At 43.8% G+C, this 22,488-nt stretch overlaps 1 protein-coding gene across 1 annotated transcript in view; it reads left to right on the forward strand.

The window, feature by feature from the left end:
• Window positions 1-667: 667 nt before the first annotated feature.
• PNOC (prepronociceptin) overlaps window positions 668-22,488 on the forward strand; it is a 28,749-nt gene continuing 6,928 nt past the window's right edge. Inside the window, exon 1 of the mRNA XM_053459741.1 lies at window positions 668-813. Within this exon, the coding sequence (XP_053315716.1) occupies window positions 691-813 (123 nt within the window). The 5' untranslated portion in view covers window positions 668-690. The remainder of the gene's footprint in view (window positions 814-22,488) is intronic.

Below are 22,488 nucleotides of genomic sequence, written 5' to 3' on the forward strand. Positions count from 1 at the left end.
TCCCCAAAAATACATATCTGGTACATATACAGGAAAACATGCGCAATTATAAAAAATCTGAATTAAGAAACTCTCTCTTATGTCCTCCACTATGTCTAAAAACTAAACACATCGTTTTATAGATATTGACACGTTTTTGTTGGGGGGGGGTGTAAAACCTGTCAGTGGAGTTTATGCAGATTAGAACTCCTATGATCCTTAACTAGAGTGAAGATGAGGGCCGTGGGGGTTGTACTCCAGGAAAACAAGTGCATTCGAGGGGCAGAAAATGTGTGTTTTCTCCCTAAATTGTAATTCCTTGCTATACTTGCAGCAGTTAACCCCTTCACACTGTACGTTAGCCTACCCTGTGATATGTTCTGTGCACCCGCTCCATATGTATATGATATATTTACTAATGAAGGTCAGGGCTTTAAGGAAAATGATTTAATACATAAATATATTGCTTAGTTTGGTATATATGGGGAAATAAATATGTTTAGCGGGAGTTTGCATATTTGTCATGTTACGGGATACTCTTTCGGGGGGGGTAATCTGTGCACAGCGGGATGTTCAGATTAGTTGGCGAAATACATTGTTTCCAAATCGGAATCGTTTCAGGAAATTGAGCTAAAACTGTAATTCCTGTAATTACCAAAAATCCTTCTTGCTCCTTTCTTCCAGTAACCTGCGCGCCTGCATTCGGCCGCCATGAAGTCTCACTTACGGACTGTAGCTTTGCTGTGTTTACTGGCGCACGTGTTGTGCGACTGCCAGAACGACTGTGTGACCTGCAACAAACACTTGTATCAGAGCGACAACTTCAACACTTTGGTAAGTCCTCCCGGGCGTGCGCGTCACGTGTTTGTTAACGTAAAGAATAATTTAACCCCTTAAGGACAATGGGCGGTCCCTAAACCCATTGAAAACAATGCATTTTGAGCCCATACATGTACGGGCTTTGTCATTAAGGGGTTAAGCTTGTAGGTGACTCTGAATTGGAGACTGTGTGGATTGCGGATTCTCACATTATATAGGTTAGTTAGCAAGAAAAAAATACTTGGTACCTAATGGACAAAGAGAACACACAACCCACGATTAAAGGTGCTGTTCCACTTAAAATATTATTTGTACCGTATGCTATGTTATATCACATTATCCGTGCGCTCCCGGAAAGATATGGAACGAGGAAAAACTTTACAAATTAAAAACATTATTTCTGGGATGAGATTGGCTCCGTTAGCAGTACTGGGAATGCTGTATTAATGCTACACTTGGTGTTTGAGCAGGTGGAGGAGCATTTTATGACATTACTTGGCAAATCAGGGTAGATTTGATAAATAATATTTAGTAAATATAATATATATAGTAAATGTAGATATAATGATGGGGAACCCTTGCATTTTGATTTCGGGGCAGTCTTGGGAAGGGGTTATTGCCCATTTGCTTGGTAAATAGGAACATTTTGGCGCTAATACCAGAAGCTTTATTCAATAAGATGTGAAATTGTTCATATGTCGTAAGCGGGGAATGTATCTTCTGTTTGATACAGATCTGTGTCACTCTCATACATTACTGGGCTGGATGGTTGTTCGTACCCCAAGGCTGAACATTTCCAGTCCTCTCCTTCTTGCGTGGATTACCTCGTTGTTATTTGCATATTTATTACCTCGAAACAAATGTCCCATCTTAAATCATGACATCATAACACTCTCCACCCATGTTATGCTCTGTGATGAAAAAGTTGCAAGAAAATCTGCCCAGTGCAATTTGGGTAATTAAATCCAAGTCAGAAAGTCTACTTTTAGTCAAATCACTTAAATATGCTTTTTTTATTCTTATTTATTTTTTACAAATGATTTACCAACATGATTTCTATGGCGACTTTAATGCACATGATCCGTATTACTCAGACCTTTCGCCTTGTTTTGACATTACCCTTTTTTAGTCCCTTTTAGTCTTTCGTTCTGTGGATAAAGTTATTTTATGTTAATTTTCTAATTAATTATACAATGAAGTAATTTTATAAGAATGATCGTTATCACATGTCTATAGAATATGTATGAAGTGACAAACCCCATCGTTGCACGCAAGCTTCACATGGTTTTTTTTAAATGCCATGATTCGTTCAAGGAGAAGAAGACAGATTGTATAAAAATCTTATTTGAAAACGAGCTCATTAACCGCAGATCCATTGATGAGGTAGACGGCGAGCCCTGCGAGGGCTGCTGTCGTGATAAAGGTTAGACTTCCAGAGACGCTTTTTTGTAAGTTTGCGTGCGACGCCTGAGGCCGGATTTGTGACGGGATTAATTTGGAACGGTAACCGGTAAACTGCTCCCAATTATATCAGGCAGGTAGGTCACTAATAATGGCAAAGGGGTACAGACGGAATCCCTTGAGCAAATATTTGCCTGCTTTAGTTACTGGAAAGGGTTCCACTTTTGTTTCAGCGAATGTGGCTTTAGAAGCCCGCTTTATACGTAGTGGAACAACGGGGGTAGATTGTTAGGGGGGGTAGCTGGACCGAGAAGCGTGGCTACTTGCCATTGGACTTGGTAAGGTGTGGAACAAAATGATGCGTGGGCAACGCTAAATACCACATAAAGGCTTATGACTACCCCAGGTCTGGCAATTAGCTGTGGTACGTGGGCTCTCCAGAGAAGATCAGGAGATACTCACCTTTGGAGTCTCCAGATGAAGCCCTGCTTTCCCGGATCTCCTGGCCAAAGTCCGCTTTCTCTGGGCAGCAGCCACAGAATCAGAAGATTCAAAGAGCTCATGTTTAAAACCCCCCAATACTGGCACGCTACCTGCTAATCAGACTAACAGGGCCACAATCCCAGGGACTGGAGCCGTGGAACCTTTCGAAAAATGTTGACGTGACTGTTCCTTTAACAGCAAACATTCCGAGTTCCTAGAAAAAGAGGGGCATCAGGGGAGGAAAGAGGGGCTCAAGGATGTGGGTTCCAAAGCGGGACTGACCAGACAGACCAGGGGCACTTCTGAGGTATAGCATAGGCTGTGGGGGACGCTTCTCACTAGACAGACGTCATCAGCCTTTGCAAATTCAGGGTTAAAAGAACGTCTCCGCGTGCGGCTGGCGCTGATCCTGCCGCTCAGACGCGCGTCGTGTTTGCTCGCCGTGATGATTTGATTCGATATTAAATCCTAAGTATGGAATTATGATGAAGCCTGATCGGTGTGGAGGATTAGCGCTTTTATTTTGACATCCTTCCTCCTCGCCTGTCGCGTGCTTCTGATTCGACATCTGTTTTTCCGCAGACATGCGGCCATCTAACGGGCTTTCCTTATTTACAGAGCGCCACGCGCCGCCGCAATCAGCCGCAGGAAATTAAACGGCAGCAACGCACGAAACGTCACTCCCTTGATTATTTTTAATTATCCTGCTAGGTTAAAAAAAACATGAAGTAGTCAGCTTTACTTAACCCTTTCAGCACCAAGGACAGGGCCTCCTTTAAAGCCAAAGGAACGTTGGATAAAATAATTCTGATGCCAAGCGGTAAATCGGTTCTGAAGTCTGTTTAAGTTTAAAAAAAAAACACGGTTTTAGGTGATTCGAACCCTTCTGTCCATTCCACTGAGCGCCAAGGTATGACATCATACCAAGCAGAGCAGACCGAGGCGCGTCGCAGGGTAGAGCACAATATGAAGGCTTTGTCGTTACGTCGCGGTCCTTTACCCCTGTAATCTGCCCATTTAGCAGAGTCTCAAGTACCCAGTAGGCAGAAATTATGGTCTAATAACGAAAGCCATGACTTCTCAGGAAGTAAAGTTAGTCTTAATGAACTCACCTGTATTCAAGCAGGGATTTCAGCTGTGATAGAGCAGTGAGAGAAGCACCAGTTTGCAATGTTGGGATATCATTAAATTTGGATTCAAGGGCCAGTTGAGCCGACAACTACATAGCTGAGTGAGATATTCCAAAGAATAATACGTGCCATTCACATAACATCTTATAAACCCATTATTATACGCATTATACAGAACCCTGCGACCCCCCCGTACCCAGCAAGCTCCCTTTATTGCGGGTATGTTAAAGTGTACGTGCCTTCGGACGTTCTTTCCCAGGTACGTGAATCACTTTTCCCGCTGATTGATTTATCCGACGTAACTCCATTTGCTGTCAAAGTAATTACACCGTAAAAAGAACAGAGAAATGGCTGAAAATTGTCTGGGAAGCCGATGTGTTCCTTAATATTCCGGGCAATTTGTATTTTAAGCCCACTTCTTTGCTTTTTATAGTTAATGTACTTTATCGCTGCCAGTAGATGCAGGTTTTTTTCTTCTTCCATTGACTGTCTCTGAAGGAATGGAGAATTATAGTCCGGGCGGTCTGAGATCCCGCGAGGCTAATTGCAATTTATACAATAATTAGTCACACATCTGTCAATTCATTAGCTTTCCTGCTCTTTGCTTCAGATGGAATATAAATGTGACCGTACGAGAAAACAGATGTCGTATCTCGACTTCCTGGGGCTGTATTATACGGATCCGAGACACTGAAACATAAAAACTTCATTACTTCGCTGTAGATGACACGAGCACAAAGGAAAGCGTCCATCACCGCCAAAACAGCATTGCGTTATTCATTTCGTTTCATTTAGCGTCATTATATGCAATTATGTTTGACGGATTCAGTTTATTTATTAGAATATTCTATTTATGGGTGGTTGACGTGTGCTGCCATTTTGGATATTGAGACTCCGCCCCCAGCTTTGCAGCGCGCCACGCCCAGCTCACTTTGCGTCTCCGGGGAGTTGAGATTGAATAAAGGAAACTTTATTATTAATTGGGAGGGCGACTGGGATTTTACGGAGGAGGCACCTGGGATTTTAGACGCCATGGGGATTATAGCACCTCCTGCCCCCCCCCAAAATAGGTATATTTAATGTTTGATGTGCTTCTAAAAAAAAATGCAGACTTATTTATATCAAGAGCTGATTTTTTATTCTTAGAGGCCACACTTTATTCCCCCCATCCCGGGCCAGACTGTATCTGCTAGGGAATGTCTTATACGGGCAAAAGGGGGGGATGTTAACAGTAACCCCTTCCACGCCAGGCTGTACACCACTCATTTCTAACTATATCTCACTCAATTTGAACACACTTTCAGTTCGATTCACCCAATCCCACCGTACAGCTTCCTATACCAGCCCTATAAAGAAAAAATGAGGGGGTTCCTGGGAAGCATAGCCGGACATTTGCTACCCCCAAATAATGAGGTGCCGTCGAGAGAGCCTCTCCTCCAGGTTTAACGTAGCATGTTGTCAGTAGTAGAACCGACAATGTCAACAACGACCATGCGCAAGATGCTGCCCTCATTGTACCCCACTTAGACACCCCGTGGTGTGTCGGGCCGGTGTTACTCTTTGTAGTCTTTCACTAAGGGCTGAAAGAGTATCCCCAACACTCATTATTTCCATAAGTATTGAACAATCCCTTTAAAGGCCCAAGTCATCCCTCCTCGACGGGCTCCCGCTCATTAGATACACTTTGGCGTTCACAGGCCGCTCATGCACGCGCCGCGCTAGAAATGCGATATTGATTTTCAAGGCGAAATCTCTCTCTTTCCTCAATCTCAGTTAACAAGTGTTAACTCTGTTCGAAAACCAATAAACACGACGTTTTCTCCTCCCGATCGCCGTCACATCGTCTTTCTCCTTCTCACCCTAACCCCCACACCCCGGATTTCTGCAGACGTGAGCCCGCCAGCCCCCGGTCTATTTAAACCTGGAGAGGATCCTTAGGTCATTGTCAAGATTTCATCTTAGTAAATCGTTACTCGCATTGCTTCTCCTCACGTCCGTTCCACACATCGCTTATTTAAAAAGCCGTAAACTATCTATATATAAACAATACTATATATATACGGGTGAAGCAGCTAATGTACCAAAGAAACGTACATTAAGGAGCGGAGATACATTTTTAGATATCGCACTTTACCTTTTTTACTGTTATACGGTATCAACTATCCTACCTCCGTCAATTATTATTATTATTATTATTATTTAGCTTCCTTTTTTATTTTATTTAATATAATTTTATTCTTTGTAATGTATTTATAATTAATATAAAGAGATTTAGGACCAACGTCGTTTTTTCTCTGCCCCCTCCTATATTTATAAATATAACCTTAATAATAAAAATAATAATAGTAAATATAAAAATGAAGTAACAGAACTATTACGCAGGTAGCTATGAAGATCAATATGTTTTATTAGCATTTAGATTAAACGATAGAATGTATCTTTATGCATAACAGGGTTTCAGGGGATAATATTAAAAAAACGAGGACGGAATCTTGAAAATGGGGGCATCTGGACAGCCAAACGAGTAAGATTCCAGAATCTGCGCGTTCCGTTAAAATAACCGTTACGATTCCAGCTCTCCTCCAGAAATCCGGTACCGAGCCGGTCCATTTATCAGTCTATTATCAGTTTAGGTGGGCCGCCCCGCGGGGTTAGCGGGAGTCACGGCGCGCCCAGCTGGCGCCGATAAAGCCTTGTAAGCCTGACACGTTGCGTTAGGGGGGCGACGTCTCACAGATAGGATCTGATGGAAAGAAATGACGTTTTAGTCCTTCTTATTCTCGCCCGCTGAAGTAGGCGATGGAACGCGGCTAAGCAGACAAGCGATTTCCGTGCGTAAGTCCAAATCAGTTTTGAATAGGGAAATTAAGCTCGTGCGGCTGCACATTGTGATAATATAATATACAATCTGCGGGAGGACACAATGGCATTAATCCGCGCACTTTACCCGCGCCGCTCTCATCATGTACTTTGGGTTCCTATCACATTTAACACCCGCTGTTCCGGAGCGCACAAAGCCGATGGGTTTATATTCATATACCGAGTGCTCTGTAATGTAAACAGCCGTTAGAATGCTGGTTTTGTCTGCAATTATTAGAAATTGCACCTTCGTCGCTCCTGAGAATGTGAGTGTGAGTTGAGTTCGAGCGCAAGGACTTTACACCTGCCTCCATTTTGGATTTCCCCGATTAAAATGTAACAAACGATAATTATGACTGAGAATCGCTGAACAATAATACAAAACAATAGGGGATATTTATACTGAGCGTGCAGTATTTAGAAAGATTTATCGTCATGGCAACAGATGCTTACCATTCCAGCTCTGGGTCACGATGCGGTTGAGAGAAGCGAAGCGCCGGGATATGACATCATGACGCGTGCGGAGACCCCACGGGGGAATCCTTGTCTGCCGCTGCCAAAGCACGGCCCTGTAGACCGAAGCTCGGGCCGAATGGCTCTTATCTGTTAGATTCCATTGTTGCAGAGATCGTATCGGTTAAATAGAAGTATATCAGAAATGATTAAAAAGAGAAGGGAAAGCCCGACGAATCTGCGAAGATAAGAAGGCGGGCACTGCTGTCAGCGGACGGAATGGCTGAAGGGTAAGATACAAGACAAAGGGTCAGCGTCGTCAAACAGCTCCTTGGTTCCAGATCTTTTTGAGTTATTTTCCTGATTACTTAGGGGGCCGCCTAATGTCCCAGCCAACCTCGCAACAGAGAATGCATGCTAAGTATAATAAAATACTTTTAGTGCTTACCTTTTAGGAGAAGCTGCATCTCCAGAGCTGCACTTCCACGCCCCCCCCCCCGGTCCTGTTTCCATGCTACTAATTGGCTGCTTACAACAGGTAGTTAGCGGCAGGAAAGCTCCCTCATTGAAATCAGTAGGGGGGGGCATTTTGCGCATGTTCACAGGGGGAGCCGCACTAGACCCCCCCCCAGGACGGAGTATACTAAGCAGGCGCAGGACCACTTTTTAAAAGGACCACTCAGCTGCCGTGTGCTCTGAAGTGTACGTGATGGTCGGAGTGTCCCTCTAACTGTAGCATTTAGCGTTTGTCCCGGTTCAGGAGGTTCCCTACCTCATAGCCTCCACTCCAAGCTTTGGGGGCGTATAAAATATATATATACCTGTCCGTGTGGCCATTTTCTATAGCAGTGGTTCTTAACCTGGGTTCGATCCAACACCAGGGGTTCGGTGAGTCAGTCTTGTGGGTTCGGCGGAGGTCAAGACACCCACCCGACAATGACATGAGAGTGGCACGTGCCAAGGTAAAGCCGCGCATTTCTGAACTGGTCTCTGAAAGACAACAGCAGAAGTCGCACTGATTTGCAGTAAATATTCATTATTATGGTTTTGTTTTTGTGTGAAAATCATGTTTTAATATTTTAATGGTTTTGTTCTTTAATGGTTTTGTTCATTTTGTGCACCTATCTATAAAAACATACCTATGTATAAAAATATACCTAAATATATACCTAAATATATACCTATGTTTTGAATTTGAATAAATCATATTTTATTTTTCAAATTAAGAAGGGTTCAGTGAATGCGCATATGAAACTGGTGGGGCTCAGTACCTCCAACAAGGTTAAGAACCACTGTTCTATAGATTGATGATGACTGAGAATACGCTATTGTTTTCAGTCCCTTTCATCCTGACCCACGCTGACTGTTATTAGTGATGTCGGCGGTTAGACTGCGTAATAAATGCCCCCATTAGCACCCGCTGTGGGTGGTAATTTGCCTTAAAACATAATAATAATTCAGTTTGATTTGATGCCCGCATTGTTAACGAGCATTTCATTCATATCGTTCATCAGACCTTCCGAGGGCCGCGCGCATGTAACAAAATTAAGGCTGGGCATCAGTTTAGAATACTTTCCCGATTATCTGATGCTGAGACTCTACAGGTGTTAACCCCGTCACGATCGTTATGGCTCGTTAATGGTGGCCACCAAATTGTCGGGAGGTCACAGTCACCTGTATTCAAGCAGGGATTCCAGCTGTGATATAGAAGGGAGAAAAGCACCGATGTGGATGCTCAGATATCATTAAAGCCGAGGAGGCTACGAAGGAGTCGGCTCCAGACTGCGTGACCCTGAGAAGCGGCTTGGCACTGGGGTTAAATACTTTTTAGAGGTACTGGGTGTTTTGATATAATTGTATTTTTTTATCATTTGAAGGGAGGTCATTTCTTTAACCAGGGACGCTTATAATGCAAAAAAGAAAAGAGATTCAGGATAACAAGGACCCGGGGAGCTATATTACAAAAGCAAAAACATATAAAACATGTTACAAATATTAAAACATACCATTTAATCGTCTATTTAAATATTCAAACCCCATGCAGGGCAGCAGCAGTCTTCAATGCAGCCGGCAGTATACTTTTTTTCATACCCCACAAAAAGAAACGTATGATCACAGTAGAGGCAAAAGATTTTTTTCCCTTTACTTAGAGGGTGGTGGATAAATGGAACAGCCTCCCGGCAGAAGTGGCAGAGGGTAATACAGTGAGGGTATTAAACATGCATGGGATAGACACACGGCTCCTGAATCTAAGACGAGGCCAACGACTGCAACGCAATCAATCATCTGACTTTTTGTCCTAAAGAATAACCATATTGTGACTCATCCACAGAGTAGCATGCGCTTAAATGTCTCCGTCTTAGGCTCGCCTACCTGTAGCGTGCATGTTTGTGGGAAGTAATTAAGTGAATTTCGGCTCCGCTGCTTTCTAGCTGTCCAGAATATTTACCTCGCGGGAAAAAAAATATAATGTAATCGGACATAACCTTTAAAGGCCAACCCAATCTCAGCTTCCGTTGTTGTTAATAAAGAGCTCTGTTACTATTTCAACAATATTCGGTTAAGTAAATTCGCTGTAGGATGAAGCAAGCGCTTGAACAACGGGGCGCTACCAAATATTATGTAAGAATAACCACTAAACGTGGGTTAAAAGCCTCGTAAACAATTATATTACAGGCTTAATTGGTGAGCTGTCCCTGAACAAATGTAAAAAAAAAAAAAGGTAAAGTCCCCCCCTGGGCTGCCCACTTTTTTTTTTTTTTTTTGAGCGGGATGTCCAAGCCTGAAGCTAAATGCTAAATAAACCCTGAAATATATCTCCCTGGCCCTGGCCAGCTCCCAAGGGCTCCTGCTGGACTACTTTGATGGCTCGATGGGCCAATGCACTGGGAACAACTGGGCAACCATCATACCTTGGACTTCCCAGCGTAGGCTACCCAGAGTTCTCCCTCTTCTTCTTCTTCTGGGCTGGGAGTAGGAGGGGAAATGGGCGGGGAGTGGGTGTGAACAAATGCCCTTGCCCTGTCTAGAAAAGAGGAAAGTGACCCAGAGTCCTAGGGAAGCAGCGTTTCACCTGGAAAGTTTTTTTTTTTTCAGTAGGACGTACTAGTATGTCCTCGTGGTCATCGAGCCTGCTTTTTTTCAGAGTGTAAAAGGGTGCATTGTTTCTTCAGTCCCCACCCCCTGCTTAACTAAAACACAAGTGCATGTTAACACACAAACTCGCTCTAACATCAAACATATACATACACACACTACCTCCTTCACATCACTCACACAACTTTAGCACCATGGGCTGACACATGCAATCACACACCCACACGTGCTAACACACAATACTAATGGCCTCCTCTCACACATACTAACACCATCCTCTCACACATACTAACACCATCCTCTCACACATACTAACACCATCCTCTCACACATACTAACACCATCCTCTCACACATACTAACACCATCCTTTCACACATACTAACACCATCCTCTCACACATACTAACAGCATCCTCTCACACATACTAACACCATCCTCTCACACATACTAACACCATCCTCTCGCACATACTAACACCATCCTCTCACACATACTAACACCATCCTCTCACACATACTAACACCATCCTCTCGCACATACTAACACCATCCTCTCACACATGCTAACACCTTACTTTTAAAACAATTAAATACACACAACCTTCCTTCATCGTTTTTTTAGGTCAGATTACTTAAAATTCTCCTCTCCTTTGATCCCCTTTTTCATCACGAAGCATTTGACCGCCCCGGCTCTTTGCGCTTTACAGAGGTGTCTGTAACCAAATCCAATTTCCTTATCTGATCCCCACCTCTGCCAATCCGGCTGCGATGCATTGGAAGCTTTGGGAACATTCTTAATCAGTACCATTCTAAGCACACTGTCATCATCCTGTAAATGAAGATAGATGTTCATTACCCGGTGCCAAAACCCGCGGTGTAATCGTTACATTAATAATAGGTCTTTATCTTTCTCTGTCTAGTCCTGAAAAGCCTTTTCCATCTGCGTGTCACCTAAGATCTTCTAAAAGTGTCGGGTTAATGGGTTGATAATCGGCTTGTCAAGGTTGTCTTACCAACCATAAACTTCATGAGCAACTTTATGGAGAGACCTAAAACTTCAAACATACATGGACCATACCATTATTCATAGGGCCATACTTAATCCCTGGGAACAATTAATAAAGTCAAATTAAATAAGAACAGAGGTTTCTAATTTCATGTTATACTTTTAGATTGAAGGAGGTCCAGACCGGTCATCTGAAAAAAAAAAAAAGTTCGGTGGGCCGTTGGCCAACATCGCCATTTGGCAGCGCCGGCCTTAAAGTGCCAGGATTGAAATGTCATGCATTTCCGCAGTTTAATATATATTTCTGTCTTTTTAATCTTTTTAATTTATACATGTAATTGTTTTAAAAGCAAGCAACCTACAGTTTTGCTTTACAGTAAAGTAAACCTTCCTTGCATTACATCTAAGCCTCTAACCCGCTAGTTTTAGAATATTTTTTATAATTAAAGTACCCTGTCGAAAATGTACCCTCCTTACCATCTCTCATGTGGAAATGTGTGCGCTGTCTCTTGTTTTAGCGTTAAATAGGTCCTTGCTCGGTAATTCAATCCTTTTATGGCAAAATATGGTGACCTTGTAAGCAGGGGCGTAACTAGAAACCTCAGGGCCCGGGTTCGAGAATCTGTTAAGGGCCCCCCCACCCCCAACCCATCTATCCCTTTCTCACAATCTCCCCTCTCCCTCCCTACCCCCTTCTCACAATCTCCCCTCTCCCTCCCTAACCCCCTTTCTCACGATCTACCCTCTCCCTACCCCCCTTCTCACAATCTATCCTCTCCCTCCCCACCACCCTTCTTATGATCTACCCTCTCCCTCCCTACCCCCCCTTTCTCACGATCTACCCTCTCCCTCCCAACCCCCCCTTTCTCACGATCTACCCTCTCCCTCCCAACCCCCCCTTTCTCACGATCTACTCTCTCCCTCCCTACCCCCCCTTTCTCACAATCTACCCTCTCCCTCCCTAACCCCCTTCTCACGATCTACCCTCTCCCTCCCTACCCCCCCTTCTCACGATCTACCCTCTCCCTCCCTACCCCCCCTTCTCACGATCTACCCACTCCCCCTCTACCCCCCAACCCCCCTTCTCACGATCTACCCACTCCCTCCCTAACCCCCCCCTTTGTAGGTCACTTACCATCAACTCCTGTGTTGGGAGCGTGAGGCGTTTGTCTCGGGTGCGGGTGCTTCACTCCTGAGCGCCGGCATATGACGTGAAGCGCCGGCACCCGAGACAAACGCCTCACGCTCCCAACACTGCACTCTGGGCAGCGCTGAGGCAGGCGGCGGTGGGGAGCAGAGGAGTCCTGGATTTCTGTCAGTCAGGGGGGCCCAAGAGGTGCCGAGCGGTCGCTTTCAGCAACCGCTCGGCACCCCTTGGGCCCCCCTGACTGGCAGAACTCCAGGGCCCGGTCGCAGTCGCGACCCCGGTAGTTCCGCCACTGCTTGTAAGGCTCAACCATCTTAATGTATCAAACGAAGACGAAGAGGCCCCTAAAGACGAGCTTTGGGCTGTAATTTCTTCATCCCTTGGACCACAGACACATATCGATACACAATGTGCCAAAACACATCATTTCTGGACGATATTTGTTAAACTTCCTTCTGATTCAAAACAGCAGCCTGAAAGGGTAAAGCTTCCTGACTTGTAATTTGTTTTATCAAAGCATGTTATAATAATAATAATACATTTTTTCACTTTGATACACATTTGTATTGAGTTGTGATAAGAATCGGTGGATACTTTATCTTAGGCTGTATCTATTCTCTTAAACAAAAGTGTTAGCGTGATCTAGTATATGGCAATGTGTAATGTTAAGTTGCCAAATTAAAGCTGTCGTTCCACTTACACATTGAGTTCTCTATTGTGCTAAACAAACCTTCACAGATGGAAAATGTCAAGGGTTAAATAATATTTTGGTATTCAGCAATCCTAGGAAATACATATCTCATGTTACATACATGCACAACACCTTATATTATTCATTAAGAAGGTCCGTCCCTGACAAGGTTCTCTTACAAAGACTAAACCGACCCCACGTAATCCGGGGCAAGAGGGGCACCTGCCTCCATCCCAGTGCGGTGTAATAAAAACCACACAGGGAAGCAACTGGGGTAAATGGTTTGGGGAGGGGGGAGAGGATCTTAATAAGGGCAATGAATGTTGACTACATTGCGAAATCGTTATCTTTATTCGGATTTGCAGAATGTCGGATTGTGCACCTGTTGTCATGTCAGACGTCAAAGCATCAATGCGATAAAATCCCTATTTATATTCTATTCTAATTTACTCACAAATTTGCATCCCAGATCAGGCACCAGGCAGCGCATGAATGACACCGGCAATTTTTCCTGCATGACTACAGAGTAAAGACCACTCATATTTAACTACTGAAATAGTAAATGATCATGAAAAACGAATGGATTCCAATATGCTTGGAAGAGAGAGAGAGAGAAATATATATATATAATGGGATTTAATACAGGAGGGAAGTTTATTTCAAAGGAGGAGGAAAGTTACAACCAGAGACCGGAATCTAACACTAGAGGGTCAGAGGCTGAGATGGAATGGAGGGGAGTTTTGCTTTACCGAGAGGGAGGTAGATAAGTGGAACAGCCTCCCAGCAGAAGTGATAGGGGTTAATGCAGTGAGGGAATTTAAACATGCATGGGACTAGATGGGCCGAATGAGGCCTATCTTGCTTTTCTTGATGCCTTATTGCATTGCCCGCTGACAGAACAGTGCCCCCAATGCTGTATTCTGCTTGGGATTTTTATGTTCCAAGTGCATGACTTTACATTTATCAACATTAAAGAGCAGCTGCCTCACCCTCCCCATTCTTGTAATATCTCTAATAAAAATATTTAAAACGTACGGCTCCCAGTACTGATCCCTGAGGGGCCGCACCAGTAACCAGCCCTTCCTCCGAATATCCACCATTAACTACAACCTCCTGCCTCCTGCACGTATAGATTTTTAGTTGTTTTTGCGTTGGGTTTAGAGCAACGAGTCTAGAAGACCCCTCGCACGCTAGATCACCTCCACAGGTCAATCTTTTATCTTTCTGGACATTTAGAACTTTTGTCACTTCTCTTCGCCGGATACTTTCCACCTTATCAGTCGACCTGTGCATTCGTATTTGGGAGAACATAAAAACGAACACGAATAGTGCGTTTTCGTTGTTCAAACCGAATACCGAATAAACTAATATGGCGGCGGGTAAACGTACACAAAGACAATATAAACACATAGAAACTACCGCTTAAATGTTTGGGGTCACTTCGATTGTAAGCTTGCGAGCCGAGCTCTCTCCACCTAATGTATCGGTTTGTCTCAGTCTGTCAATTCTCATCTTCTCAGACCCCTTGAATATATGTATATTGTATTAAGCGCTGCGTAAACTGTTGGCGCTATATAAATAAAATATAATAATACGTTTTCATGGAAAACAAGGAAATTTGTGGCTGTAACATAATTGCAAAAGGGTTTCTAACTATCAATTAGTCTTTTAAACTTAAACTTGGATCAGCGAATACAACGTGCCATTGGAACACAGGAGTGATGGGAGTGATAAAGGGCCATTGGAACACAGGAGTGATGGGAGTGATAAAGGGCCATTGGAACACAGGAGTGATGGGAGTGATAAAGGGCCATTGGAACACAGGAGTGATGGGAATGATAAAGGGCGATTGGAACACAGGAGTGATGGGAGTGATAAAGGGCCATTGGAACACAGGAGTGATGGGAGTGATAAAGGGCCATTGGAACACAGGAGTGATGGGAGTGATAAAGGGCCATTGGAACACAGGAGTGATGGGAGTGATAAAGGACCATTGGGACACAGGAGTGATGGAAGTGATAAAGGGCCATTGGGACACAGGAGTGATGGGAGTGATAAAGGGCCATTGGGACACAGGAGTGATGGGAGTGATAAAGGGCCATTGGGACACAGGAGTGATAGGAGTGATGGGAGTGATAAAGGGCCATTGGAACACAGGAGTGATGGGAGTGATAAAGGACCATTGGGACACAGGAGTGATGGGAGTGATAAAGGGCCATTGGGACACAGGAGTGATGGGAGTGATAAAGGGCCATTGGGACACAGGAGTGATGGGAGTGATAAAGGGCCATTGGAACACAGGAGTGATGGGAGTGATAAAGGGCCATTGGAACACAGGAGTGATGGGAGTGATAAAGGCCTCTGTACGCTTATAAAAAGATTCCATTAAAAATCAGCCGTTTCCAGCTACAATAGTCATTTACAACATTAACCCCGTCTGCGCTGGATTTCTCATCCAGTTACTTTAATGGACAAAATGTGCTTTTCTTTCCAAGGAGATTGCTTAGTGACCCCAAACTTTTGACCGGTAACGTGTATTGCTTGTTTTTCTCTGTAAACCCCATGGCATTGGTTTATTTAGTTTAGAGAATTCAAAAATAATGGATTTGGAGTAACTGACAGATTCACTTAAAAGTTTTTGCATTGTTCTGCGAAGCATTGTTCACATCTGACAATCACTCTTCCACACACACCACACACCACACACACGCGCACACACACACACACACGCGCACACACACACACACCATCCACACACGCGCACGCACAAACACACCCTCATCCCACGTCTCTGTTAGTCACTAATCTGTAGATCTGGCAATCACAGATAAATACATACTTCCGATTATCGTTGTAATCGTCTCAAAATGTTTTTTTACAATAACCTGAATAATGTTTTGACATTTCGATCAACGCTGCACCCTGCGCAGATAATCAGGAAACTCATTTCATTTTCTGAAATCGCCGACGAAGGCGATTCGTGTTTTCTAGAAGCAAAGAATTTTGCAGCAGATAAGATCCAATCAGCCTATATAATTTCCCCCATACCTTTTCTACCTTTTTTATAATTAAGGCAAAACTGGAGCAGGTGATACAGAGCAATCATTGGAAAACAATCTAGACACAACTATGACAAATCATTTTATGTGTACAAAAATATATACCTGTTTGTGTTTAGCCAGACCACAATATCATATCTGCATATTATTAAGTGTCTTATGAGGACTCCAAATCCTGATGCCCCTCTTTCCTCCCCTGATGCCCCTCTTTCCTCCCCTGACGCCCCTCTTCTCTAGGAGGTCAGAATGTTTGCTGGGTATGAGGGTATCACAGAGTTCTACAGCCCTAAAAGCCCCGATAATGTGTATAGAAACAGCAGGGAACGGCTTTATAAATGAAATTGTGCAAATAGAGCATTAATCTTCACAATGACTATTTCAGTTACATAAAAACGAATGAATAGGGCATAAAAGCACAAAAATGTCTGCAGCTCTAGGAGCCAAACGTACAGAACTGAGAACAATCACTCAGTGCTGTGCTCCAAGGTATTCCAATATATCAATGAAAACACATATTTCTGGGAGAAAACCCACACAATACAGGGAGTTGGTGTTTATGGAACGTTTTGACGCCGGAAAGAAAAGTGAAGTGGCCCACGGTTCTGTCCTCGGCCCCATTCTTTTTAATTTATTCATCAATGACCTGGAACGGGGCACTGAAACCCAATTTCTTTATATTTCCGGATGGCATCAGGTTCTGTAAGGTAATGAAATGATAAATATTTGCCATCTCCCTGCAGAGCGATTAAGCCAAGAAAGGAGACTGGGCAGTGAAATGACAGATGCGTTTCAACATAGAAAATGTAAAATTACGCATTTGGGGGAGAAAAAAAAAACCTTGGAGTTAATCCACTATAGCGGTTCATAATCTCAGGCAGTTAGCATTAAAATCAGAATGAGTGCAGGGGATGAACACGCTATATGGGCTCTTTATATAACATATATATATATAACATATGTATATGGTGAGCATGCAGGGCAAATTTGGGCATCAGTTCATTAAATAGGCATCATGGGAGTGAATGGGAGATCTCATTTTTTTTTCTCTATTTTTGGAGAAAAGCCGCGTACGGTGTATGATTACCTTATACAGGTATATATATAATATATATATATATATATATAATATAATATATATACACAAAGAGCTGCCGGTGGATCGTTTTACTTTTAGAACATTACAGAACACACAGTTAGGGGAAGAGCGATTGCGAGTTAAGTAAAGGATTTATCTCAGTCAGTGGAGTTAAGATGTAGATTATACCACCAAGCGGGTTTGGCGGAATAAATAAATAGTTTCAATACAAGGTCGGCTTCCTCTGCTAAACACATACAGCCCTTTCAAGGTTATACAAATAGGGAATGTTGGTCCAGGGAAACTCTGAAGGCGTTTGGAGCCAAGAAGCACTTTATTTGGGTGTAAAATTTATGTGGTTTTTTACCTGAAAAGGTACGCCTTCTGCTTCTGTCAGAAAGGAACGTTCTTGTCAATCGCCACCATAAGCGTAACTAGAAATAAGTAAGAGATAAATGATAAGACTGGTGGTCGGGGGTATTAGTAACCGTAGTCACATTTCCCTATTCCAACCCTTCATTACGTATCCTTCAAGGGAGTAGCGTGTATAAATCTCACTCGTTTCCGGAATTATCTTCACCACGAGGGCCGTAACGAGGTCCGTTATACTGCGCATGCCACCGGACCTCAATCACGTCAACGGTAACAAAATAGCGAGAGTATTTATAAAGAGGAACGCCGACGTGGTGTCCATTTAAACAAATCAATACTTCAAAGGGTATTTAGTCAAACGAAATGATTACGCGTTACCGACGCGCCTCGTCAAGCCTGTTATAGGGAAATGTAACGGTCTCAGACACTATCGCAAAAAAAATTACAGTATATGGAGGTCATTTATTTCTTCCACATTAAACCACTGGTACCGGATTACCCTGTAACAGCCGTGTGTTGGAGAGAAACGACCGAATGGGGGGGTGATGGAGGATGGAGGTTGAGTGACTGATAGCGTAGCCCACAGGACGTCGCATGCATGGGCATTAGAGTGGAAACCTTTAATATCGCCACGTTTATATCACTGGTTTCCATGGAAACTCAGACGCAAAATTTACTTGGCACGTCACCTTTTTTCTTGGAACGTTACCCCCATGTAATCGTTTTCGACCCATCTTCCAGATTAACCGGAACGTCACAGTAACGACCCTGTGTCCTGATTCCCAAATATCTCATTAGCTCTGTAAATGATGCCTCTTGTTTAGCGGATGCAAAATAATGGAAAAATGTTAGCGAAAATGCCGAATTATTCCGACATTTATAATACAGAAACAAATATTAGGCGGCTTGTCAAGTATCCCCCCCCCGCTTTCAACTCTCGGTACAAAGAGATTTACGAGGAATATACAGCTCTGCAGCTTACAGTCAACGATATAAAGAGCGCAAAACTACATATGGAAGCGACAACCAAGACGACAAAAAGAATAAAAACGTATGTAGTTCCAGGGGAGCTGAGATCGTGGACTGGTGGTAAGGGGGGGGGCTGGCAAAAAGTTGGGCAGGGGGAAAAGGGTAACGACAAATACTCTCTCTCTCGTTCATGAACTTGCTATGTCTGAGTGTCGCAAAGCATTGAGATATTATCCCATACCCCAGAGCTCTACTCCCCGGAAACCTAAAGGTATGGGGGGCTCCACCTGTCCCTCACTAAAGGGGCCCCTGGAAGAAGAAGGGTGTTCTAAACCCATTTTCTCCCGTTTGTCTATGCGTTATTGTGCTGTTAGGGCTGCGATCCCCTCAGCGATCTCTCCACCTAATGTATCGGTTTGTCTCAGTCCGCCAATTCTCGTCTCGTCAGACCCCTTGAATTCATGTATTGTAAGAAGCGCTGCGTAAGTTCTTGGGGCTACATAAATAAAAGATAATAATAATGATAATTATAGCAGCTCCCGCTTACAAACCAACACGAAATAACAGAGGGAATATTTATTGCCATTTTGGTTGCATCTCGACGCAGGATCCATTAGAAAACGCATAACGTTCACAAACCTTTTTACATTTGGAATTGAGACACCTGTAAGACGAAGGCTTTACCGAGACACCGTGTGGAAAGCACCGTTAATCCTGAATGGAAATCTAATTCTTTTTCCCTGAGAAGACCTTAATTAACCTTTGGAAAACACTCTCGCCTGGACTCCTCTGTTGATCATTAGCGCCTAATTTGTCTTATTACCCGCCTTGTGCATAGTGCAGGGCATCCATCAGTTTGAATAAACTCTACATCAAGTTTGTGTCTCCTTCTGTATAATTCAGGTCATCACATACTCGCCGCACTCGGATTCCACCTATAACTCATTGCGCATGAACGTTTCATTTATTTGCATTACAGAAAATTATCTTATTGTGAATGAACCCTGCTTTGGGTTCTCAGAAGATGCCATTCCACCTTCTATATTAATAGTACCGGTATATGTTTTACTTTGTGAGTGTGTGTGTGTTAGTGTGTGTGTGCGTCTGGTGGTGTTAGTGTGTGTGCCAGAATATGTTAGTGTTTGGGTGTGTTAGTGTGTGTCTGAGTATGTTATTTTGTTGGTATGTTAATATGTGTGTGTGAGTGTATGGTTGGCTGGTTGTGTTAGTGTGTGTGTCTGGTTGTGTTAGTGTGTCCAAAAATCAGAACCGCTCCCGCAATAAACAGGACTTCTGAGAAGTATAGGATAACGTAACGGGCGAGGTTTATCAGGCAGACCGCGTTCACTGAGGTTTTCATCCATATAATCCCCAAATTCTATTCCATAATCAGGTTTAAAATTATTAAATCAGATGACTGAAGGTATGGTGTAAAAACGTACATTGTAAAATGAGAAACGGGTCATGTCGTGCGGAGACATATAGAAAAAGTTATTCTAACAGAGAGTTTGAAAAAAAAAAATCTCAATCACCATGGCAACCGATCGAATCGAACGGAAATATTCCATTGGTTGCGATATATACATATTGGTTGCGCAACAAACATCTTTTTATACATAACCCCCAATCATGCAATTCCATCAATTTACAGCGGGTTTTTTTTGTAATTCGGAAAGTTTTTATATATTTGAAATAGTTTGGTTATTTTCTGCACAGATCTGCGGAATATACGGTCAGTGATTACCCAGCCGCGTCCAGCTGCGTTATAATGGAATTTTAACGTATGGCGAGTGGGACGCCGAGATGTTTTTTCAGATAAAGGAATCTCGCTGAAACGTTGTAGCCGCTTACCGCCAGACGCCGCGCTCTCACCCGGAGTGAACCCAGGCGTCCTCCGCCGCGTCGGCTGTTAATTGTCGCTAAAGGTTAATAGCGTAGCTTTCTCGATAGGCCTGGAGGAATCGCTTGTAATAATGACTTCAGATTGTACATTTAAATCAGTGGAAATCAGCCCGTTTGTGATTCGCCGTAATTGGGCATTTAAGATTCAATGGGTTCATTTGTGTTTTCAGAGCTGCTAATAAGGCGGGGGGCCTGTGACGTGAACGTAGACATTAACCCACGCCGCGACTCGTTATCTACCCGTCATCTACCACGCTAATAATTTAGGACCAATGGACTTAGAACCAAAATGTAACCTTTATACGCAAATTCCGAAGCCATCGGAACTGTTCTGGCATTTATCGGGGCATTTATCGGGGCATTTATATACCCGGCGTAGGGCTCCCCTCACACCTTGACTTTCCCCTGCGGACGAGGTTCCTCCATGCAGATCCAGCCGGCTAACCAAAACTTTAACAGAAAAACCTGTTTCCAACCTAGAGTTGCTGGGGTCAGTTACGCCCCGTGCGTTGTGCCGTTTAGGCTGTAATGCATGCTGTGTTTCATTGCACGCCCCGTCAGAGCCGGCCTTAAGTGTTCTGGCGCCCTGTGCGGACTACTCCTCTGGCACCCCCCCATCCCCAAAAAAAGGAAAAACATCTCCCCCCTCTGCCCCTTCTCACTATCTACCACCTCTGCCCCTTCTCACTGCCCCCCCTGCCTCTTCTCACTGCCCCCCCGCCTCTTCTCACTGCCCCCCCGCCCCTTTTAACTGCCCCCGCCCCTTCTCACTGCCCCCCCGCCCCTTCTCACTGCCTTCCTACCCCCTATCCTTACTTACCTTGTTGCCGGTGTCCTGCGGTGGGAGCGGGAGGCTCTGCCGCGGTGCGCGCTTCACAGCTGAGCGCCAGAATAATTCCGGCGCTCAGCACGAAACGCCGGCACCGCGACAGAGTCACAGAGAGTGAGGGGCGCCGAGCGGTTGCTGAAAACTTCATGAGCGACCGCTCGGCGCCCCTGCCCGGGACTTAAATGAAAACACCGTTTTTTTTTGTTTAACTTTATTTAACATCCTCCATGTTAAATAAAGTTAAAAAAAACTTTATTTAACATGGAGGATGTTAAATAAAGTTACAAAAAAACAAACTATGTTTTAATTTAAATCCCGGACGGCACCCTTGTTGCCATGGCGCCCTGTGCCCCGTGATGCCTGCAGGGGATGTTTGAAGCTTCGCGTTACTTCTGTAGGTCTCGGTAATTGTAAAAAAAAAACAAAAAAAAACCCCTTGGTTTGAAAATGCAACTTTTTGCCCAGATCTATGGAGACCTCGAGTACTTGAATATAGGCTATAGGCTATAGACTATAGGCTAACGTACATTGTACCCGGTCTCAGACGCCGAGCTGCCGCTGAAATAATAACCCCGGCTATGAAGCCCTCACAGGAGCGAGATACTCCATCGTCGATTTGCATGTAATTGAAATAAGTTGCTCTCGGAACATCCAATCGCCCGAGACGCGGCTTTGTACTCGCTAATTAGTTTCGATGTCTGGCATTATCTTCCATCGCTCTCAGTCCTTTTTTTTTTTTTTCTTTTGCCTAATGTCTGACGTTGGAGCCTTCGGAACGGGCCGGCCATTGAATCCGTGTGAGTGGGAATAAAAAGGCAGTCGCACGCACCAATATCAATTATCGCAACTTCGACTTCCCTTTGAATAAAACCAAATTCCGGCTTCTCATGTCATTAACCGCTTTCCTCGGTATGGAAGGAGCTTTAATGTTCCGCACGCTGAGAGGCAAAGATTTGCATCGTGTTTCAGCTATTGTGAGATTACAATTATCCCAGCCGTCTAATCATCGAGAGCCTTAAAGACGGCGGCTGAAACACTCACCGGTTAGGCTTCATAATAGGATCCATCGCTCTTTGTTTTCGCCGGTGGTGTTCAATACGTCTATTAAGCCAACTATTTTATTGAAGTATTTTTTTTTTATGTTTTTTTTTAAACTCCGCTACTTAACTTTATAACCCGATTCAGGGATTGCAGTCCAGTTAAATATTACAGATCGG

The sequence above is a fragment of the Spea bombifrons genome, chromosome 3 (genome assembly GCF_027358695.1).
Source record: "Spea bombifrons isolate aSpeBom1 chromosome 3, aSpeBom1.2.pri, whole genome shotgun sequence".
In the NCBI taxonomy this organism is placed as follows: Eukaryota; Metazoa; Chordata; class Amphibia; order Anura; family Pelobatidae; genus Spea; species Spea bombifrons.